General features: G+C 41.9%; 2 protein-coding genes across 4 annotated transcripts in view; one reads left to right on the plus strand and one right to left on the minus strand.

The window, feature by feature from the left end:
• Positions 1-2,957, minus strand: part of SRP54 (signal recognition particle 54kDa) — a 48,717-nt gene extending 45,760 nt beyond the window's left edge. The window contains exon 1 of the mRNA XM_006759706.2: positions 2,754-2,957. The gene's annotated coding sequence lies outside the window, so the exon portion shown is untranslated. The remainder of the gene's footprint in view (positions 1-2,753) is intronic.
• An 86-nt stretch (positions 2,958-3,043) lies between these two features.
• The window catches only part of LOC102764241, a 32,171-nt gene continuing 27,259 nt past the window's right edge, over positions 3,044-7,955 (plus strand). For 2 of the 3 annotated variants that reach the window (XM_006759703.2, XM_006759704.2), the window contains exon 1: positions 3,254-3,516. In XM_006759703.2, coding sequence (XP_006759766.1) covers positions 3,420-3,516 — 97 coding nt within the window. In that variant the 5' untranslated portion in view covers positions 3,254-3,419. The other variant, XM_006759705.2, reaches the window with a different exon arrangement.

Genomic DNA, 7,955 nt, shown 5'->3' on the forward strand with positions numbered 1-7,955 from the left:
CTCTTGTGTTAACTTCAAAAGATAAATTACTACTATATATCACACCACCAATGACTTCACTGGTGTGATGACTTGGGGAGAGTGAAGAGGGAAATAGAAATGAGGAATGGTCTTAATTTTGCAGCAAAAGTTATATTCCTTTATGTCAAAAAGTCTCAGAAAATTCTTTCTTCATTAAAATTTTCAAATTTTAAAACCCATTTTAATATTAAAAATAAAATCACTGCAACACTTTAATAGCAGAAAAGGTATATCAAAAATTCAATTAGCAAAAAAGGGTAATAACTCAAAAATACTGGCAATCATTTCTTTAAGATACTTTTGGCTGTCAGGTCAATCATTAAAACAATCTTTATGTAAACTGTTAGCAACAAAAAAAAAATTAAAGGAAAGTTAAAGAAGTTCCTTGGAAATAGTTTGCCTTGAAGCTGAAAAGAACATATGGAGGAAGAGGGATAGGCAATGGGTTATTTCAATAACATTTAGGTAATACCAGCTAAAAATTAAACACTCTATCATAATCTCCAAAGACAGTAACTTCAGAAGGTTTCTAGAAAGTAGTCTCATCTAAATTTTTTATTAGAAGAGCAAAAAAAGGCATCTATATTTTGAAAAACTTCACTGGCTATACTGATGTGCAGCCAAGGTTAATCACTGTATGAATCAATACTCCTCAAAGGAAACAAGAGAATGAAAAAATCGGTTCTATTTTAAAAATTATAAACAATGTAGCAAACACATTAGAGTGAGAAAAACTTGAGAGCAAGGAGAGTACATACTTGAACTAAGGAAGCAGAAAGTAAAATGGAGTGAAGGGGCTGGAGTCAAGACCCAACTCATAAAGCAGAATCTATAGGACCTAATAGCCAAGTAGTTGTGGAGAATGAAGAAGAAACAAAAGGCAAAAGTGACTGTAAGGTCTCCAGTTTAAAAAACCAGATGGCTAGTGATGCCATTAACCCATATGTGGAAGGAAAAAGAAAAAAAAGGAGCTGTTTTGAAAGTTAGAGTTACTAGAAAAAAGGTTCAAGGAGATTAAAGGTTATTTGTAATGTTTTACTACTTAAGTTGGATATTAAATACATAGATGTTGACTTTATTATCCTTTTTAACTGAACATACAAATAACATACAAAATTCAACTAGAAACAAAGGGTCAAAAACTCACTAGGGATCACTGCTTTTATACACCTTTGTATCTAAGATATAGGTAATGATTTTTAAAAAGGGGGGGGGGGGGGGACGGGGGGGGTAAGGAATTTGGGTTTGGACCCAGAACATTTGCAGAACTAAAGAACTATATCGCTCAGAGATAGAAAGTAGAGAAAATATTTGGAAATGTTTGGCATACAAGAATAATGCCACGGACGCCATGGATATAGATGAGAACCCTCCAGGAGAATTTGTGGAAGACTGTTTCATTTGTAGCCATAGTCAAGGGCCAACTAAAAGGAGAGTCAATTGGGACTGAGCATAATCAAAGGGATAGAAGCTTTTACTAATTCCATTTCCCAAAAGCACACAGAAAGGCATCAATGTAAAAAAATAAAAAAGCTACTATTTATGGTTATCTTACTTGGTGGCAGGTCCAGAATTTCCAGAGAGCTGGAGTTAGAGAAGTAATCTGTCGGAAGGAGGGCTTGAAGATGCTTCTGCATAGTACTACATTAAGTCAGAAAATACTAACTGTCCACATCAAAAAATCAAGTGAAAGAGGTTTCAGGGAAATATTTCCCCTCCCCTTCAGGACCACCACTGCTAGACTGTTGTAGGCATTGCACCAAACGTGTTACCTAATCTTTCAATCCTCCTTTCTCTCTTTTTAAAATTTTAATCAACAGACTTTGCTTTTAGAGCAGATTTAGGTTCGCAGCAAAGCTGAGCAGAAAGTACATAGAGCTTCCATATAACCCCTTGTCCCCACATATGTATAACCTCCTCCACTATCAACATCCTGTTAATAAACTCATTAGGTAATGAGGAGACGGAGGCTAGATGGGATCTGCTCAGTCAGGATCACAAATCACTGCACCTCTCATCTGTACTCCCACAGCTCTCCTGGCTCATCTTTCCAGACTTTCTCATTGCTCATCTGGATATAGGATACATTTACATGCTTCTCTTTTATTGTAATGCTAGCTCTTCAATGACAGGGTTTGTGTCATTCGTTTCTGTATCCCTATAGCTAACAACGGGTAACTGTTTTGTTGAATTAAGGATATGAAAAAAAAAAAAGCGGGTGGGAATACCATCAAGAAAGCCAACAGGAGACAGAGTTTCAAGAAACGGATGGGTAATAGTGTTCAATGCTACGGAGAGCCATCAGCACATCGGAAGTCATCGCTGACACTGATATTCCTTACTCACTTACTGAACGCCTGCTACATGCAGAACAATGTGTTAAGCACAGCGAACATGAAAATATAAAATGTGGGACACGTCAAAAGACTGTCGGGGAAACAGTCATAACTAAATTCTTGATCAGGAGAGCAAATCAGAGAGTCAGGCCTGCAATTGCCTACACAGGTAATTTGGCTCGAGTAGATCCGAAGTCAACTGAAAAGGATCACAGATTATCTTTTAATAAAACTTCTGATGGGCAGAACGAGGTGAAAAGGGGCCAAAGCACCTCGGCACCGGTGATGACAGCAGGTGGCCAGGCAAGTGGACTCTCTCCGGAGTCTCTCGCCCCCTAAGCGGGGTCGGGGCTGCCGCCAGCTGCCAGTCTGGGGCGGGAAAAAGCAGACACTTACCTCTGAAGGCACCTCTACGGCCGTGGCCCAAAGGGGCCGGGGATTCCTTCGCGAGGCCCCACGCCGTGGGACTGATCAGAAGAAACCCGGGATCAGACCGGTAGGGACGACGCCGCAGACCGACTTTCCAAACTACACAAACGCGAACCCCAGAGCCCAGCACTGCGACGCCAACTCCCACCAGCTGGAAGTCCGACGACTGCCACCGAACCTTCCGCCCAATGAGGAAACGTCACCACTCAGTGTAATCCAGCCTTTCAAGACGAGGATGCACTTCCGCTTCCGGGGCACCCGCCGCGTTCCTTCACTGCGTGGAAGGGGTATATTGAGATGTTCCTTTACTCGCGCCGACTTTAGACTTTCGTTTTCTATCGCTCAACAACGGTGGCAGCAAAGTTGTTAAAATAGGAGGCGACCTCAGGAAAGAAGTCCGGCCTCGGGGAGCCGCCTTAAGAAAAAGTGACTAAGCTAAGCAATGCTATTTAAGGGGAATGGTGAGAGCTGAGGGCGCGCTGAAGTGTAGGAATTCCTCGCGCTCTGGAGAACTCCGAGGAGGGGGCGGGGCTTAGGGCGTCCGCCGCCTGGGGAGGCGGGTCAGTTGTCGCTACCGGTCTCCGCTTGCGCGTGCGCGGCGCGCACCTTCCCAGCGCTGCTTTCTGCTGCAACATGGAGTTAAGCGCCGCGCGGCAAGCGATACTGCAACTGCTTGGTACCGTGGCTCCAGCCGACCGCCCAGCGCTGCTCGAGTGGATGCGAACTTCCCGTAAGCGATCAGAGCCAGAGAGGCAGGCGGTTGGGCAAGGATATGCTCTGGGGACTGACTTTGGGGACTTAGGGTGAGGCCAGAGCCACTCATGGGGGCGGGGGGGGCTTGTCTCTAACTCTGCTCCGGGGCAGGTGGAAGAGGGCACATCTCAGAGCGTGGCAGGCTGAGAGCCCAGTTTGGGATCAGGTGCACGAAGATTAAGTGCAGGCTCTGGTTTGTTTGTGATTGCGCTGCAGACTTCAGACAAGCCGCTAGAGGCTCCTCGTGCCTAACCCTTTTTCTGAAGGAGAAAGAGGAGGCAGGTAGCCTTCACCCCCACTCCCCCATTACACCCACAAACTTGTGACAACCAGTAGCATGCTACCCGAAAAAGCACTTGATAAGCGAAGTTTTAGGCTGCAGAACTGAAAGTTTCACCCTGCAAGCAAAATCACCTGTAGTTAGTGAATTTATTTTTTCAATTGTAATATGGACCGTTGGTTTAAGAAAATTTTTTTCTGGCGGGCGGGGGGGGAGAGAAAAGGGAAAAAGACTTTGATTTTAAACTGTTAACAAAACTAGTAACTAATATTATAAAGCACAAGTTAGCGCTCTCCCTCTCCCGAGCACGTGGTGCCTTTCCCTTGCTTTCCACCGCACCCTCCTCTTCCGTTCCCCGCTTACCTTTAGCTTCCTCACTCCCAAGCTCCAGGGACTCTTCCTTTACTTCCATAACTTGTTTCCTAGGCCCATTTCTTCGAGGAATTACTTTTTCTACCTCTGATTTACCCAATAAATGTTCTCTTACAAAAATAAAAAACACAAGTCAGAATGGAGGAAATGTTATAATTAGGTCTAGTTATTGAACAATGGGATGATCATTTTACGCAAAGGAAAGCCTGGTGAAGGCACAAGAAAATAGAATATTGCTTGTTTGGGAAGTAAGCCAAATCATACTGTGCCTAAACACTGATTCCCATGTTTATTTTCATCCAGACTCATGACTTGAAATACCTGTTTGTTATTGACTCCCAATTTTAGACTTTCAACCCTTCTACCTGGAATTCTCTATGTGATGTTAGAGTCAATCAGTGGGTTTGGAAATCATTATTATTACACATTTGGGGAGGTCATTTTAGATAAGATGCCAAATTACAATGAACTTGGCCATCTGATAGTAAGATTTTAGACTGGAAAGGAGTGGAAACGAGAGACTTAGCTTCATATTTATACCCACGTACACGATTCAAAATAGGAATTTCCAAAATGTGCTGAGACTCCTGTCACTTTATTTAAACCCTGTATTGCCAGTTTTATTGATCATATCCCCTTGTTTACAAAACACTGCCAATTTCCACTTGTTTGTGTGTTGTTTTTTTCCTACATTCCTAAACACAAGATCTTCCATTCCAAAAGCCCTTGAGTGCCTACAAAAAGGCCATCTATGCCTGGTTTTGGCCATTGCACATATGCTAAAAAATCCTTGCCATAGATTTCAGTTCTTTGGAGCCATTTGAAGTCTAAATCTCCAGTTTTAGAGGCATCAAATGAGACTCCATTTTTCAAAATCAGAAAAATTTCAAAGCATGTTTTAGAAGATCCCTCCTTTTGCCCTCACACTCTGTCTTTTCAGTTTAATGTTTTGGGTTTCTTCGGATAAATACCCAGAAGAGGAATTGCTGGGTCCATCTTTACCTCTTATTGTAGCCTTTGTTTTAAAATATATTTTGTCTGGGCCCTCACCAGTTTGGCTCAGTGGATAGAGTGTTGGTCGGCCTGCAGACTAAAATGTCCTGGGTTCAGTTCCACTCAAGGGCACATACCTTGGTTGTAGGCTCCATCCTGGCCCCCAGGGCCGCTTGCAGGAGGCAACCAATTGCTATGTCTCTTACATCAATGTTTCTCTCTCAGTATCTCTCCCCCTGCCTACTACTCTCTCTGTAAAAATCAATGGAAATATATCCTCAGGTAAGGATTAAAAAAAATAAAATATATTTTGTCTGGCATAAGTATTGCTAGCCCAGCCTTTTTTTTTCCCATTTCCATTTTCATGAACTATCTTTTCCATCCTTTTACTTTCAGTCTGCATATGTATTTCAATCTGAAGTGAGTCTCTTATAGAGAGCATATAAGGGTCTTGTTTTGCTCTCCTTTCAGCCATATGATTTCTTTTGATTGGAGCATTTAATCCATTTACAGTTAAAGTAATAGTTGATAGTCCTAACCGGTTGGGCTCAGTGGATAGAGCATCGGCTTACGGACTGAAGGGTCCCAGGTTCAATTCCGGTCATGGGCATGTACCTTGGTTGTGGGTGCATCCCCGGTAGGGAGTGTGCAGGAGGCAGCTGATCGATGTTTCTAACTCTCTATCCCTCTCCCTTCCTCTCTGTAAAAAATCAATAAAATATATATTTTTTTAAAAAGTAATTGTTGATAGATAAGTAGTTGTTGCCATTTTATTATTCATATTTTTATCTTTTTTCCCCTTCTTAAAGAAGTTACTTTAAAAAAAAAAAATCTTGCATGGCATCTTGCTACTTTTTTTTGTTAAATTTTTTGTTAATCTTCACCTGAGGATATTTTCCCATTGATTTTTAGAGTGGAAGGGGGCTGGGGCGGGGGGAGACAGTAAAAGAGAAACATCAATATGAGAAAGACACACTGATTGGTTGCCTCCTGCACATGCCTGACCAGGGCCAGAGATGGAGCCTGCAACCAAGGTATGTGCCCTTGACCAGAATCAAACCTGCGACCCTCCAGTTGGAGGGTCAACAACGCTCTGTCCACTAAGCCAAACCAGCCAGGGCTTAAAGAAGTTCCTTTAACATTTCTTATAATACTGGTTTGATGGTGATGAATTCCTTTAGCTTCTTCTTGTCTGGGAAGCTCTTTGTCTCTCCTTTGATTTTAAATGATAGCTTTGCAAGGTAGAGTAATCTGGTTGTAGGTTCTTGCTTTTCATCACTTTGAATATTTCATGTTAATCCCATCTGGCCTGCAAAGTTTCTGTTACGAAATCAGCTGACAGTCTTATGGGAGCTCCCTTGTAGGTAGCTAAGTGCTTTTCTCTTGCCACTTTTTTTTTCTCTTTGTCTTTAACCTTTTGCATTTTAATGATGATGTGTGTTGGTGTGGGCCTTTTTGGATTTATCTTTGGGACCGTCTGCACTTCCTTAACTTGTATATCTATTTCCTTCACTGGGTTAGGAAATTTTTTTTTTCATTATTTTTTTCAAATAGGTTTTCAGTTCCTTGTTGTATCTCTTCTCTTAGCACCCCCATGATGCAAATGTTGGTATGCTTGATGTTCTCCCAGAGTCTCCTTAAGTGATGCTTTAAAATATAAATATTTGCTGTTATGATTGGATATTTTCTGCTTCTTCATCTTTTTATTTTTGAATTTATCTTTATTGTTGAATGTATTACAGATGTCATCTTTCCCCCCCCATTGATTGCCTCCTCCCTACTCCTGCCCCCTCCCCAGGCTTTCACCTCACTATTGTCTGCATCCATGGGTTATGCATATATGCATATCAATTCTTTGGTTACTCTCTTCCTGCTGCCCCCTCCCATTCCCTCTGAGAATTGTTACTCTCTTGCATGCTTCCATGCCTCTGGATCTATTTTGTTTGTCATTTTATTTTGTTCATTAGATTCCACATATAAGTGAGATCATATAGTATTTGTCTTTCTCTGACTGGCTTATTTCACTTAGCATAATACTCTCCAGGTCTCTCCATATTGTCTCAAATGATAAGAGATCCTTGTTTTTTACAGCTACATAGTATTCCATTGTGTAAAGGTACTGTGGCTTTTTAACCCACTCATCTACTGATGGTCACTTGGGCTATTTCCAGATCTTAGCTATTACAAATAACCCTGCTATGAAAATAGGGGTGTATATTTTCTTTTTTACTGTTGTTTCAGGCCTTTTAGGATATAATCCTAGAAGTGGGATCACTGGGTCAAATGGCAGTTTTTTACTGATTTCAGAGAGGAAAGGAGAGGGAGAGAGAGAGAAAAAATATCAATGATGGGAGAGAATCATTGATCGGCTGCCTCCTGCATGCTCCACCCTGGGGATCGAGCCTGCAACCTGGGCATGTGCCCTGACCTGGTACTGAACCACGACCTGCTGGTTCATAGGTCTACGCTCAATACTGAGCCATGCTGGTTGGGCATTGCAGTTCTATTTTTAATTTTTGGAGAAAACTCCACACTCTTTTCCATAGTGATTGTACCAGTCTGCATTCTCACCAGCAGTAAGTATACTAGAGTTCCCTTTTCTTCACATTCTCACCAGCACTTGTTGTTTGTTGATTTATTAATGGTAGCCATTCTAGCAGGTGTGAGGTGGTACCACACTGTCGTTATATTTTGCATCTCTTGTTCAATTGATGATTAGTGATTTTGAGCATTTTCGTATGTCTCTTGGCCATTTGCATGTCCTCTTTGTA

The sequence above is a fragment of the Myotis davidii genome, unplaced genomic scaffold (genome assembly GCF_000327345.1).
Source record: "Myotis davidii unplaced genomic scaffold, ASM32734v1 scaffold176, whole genome shotgun sequence".
NCBI lineage: Eukaryota > Metazoa > Chordata > Mammalia > Chiroptera > Vespertilionidae > Myotis > Myotis davidii.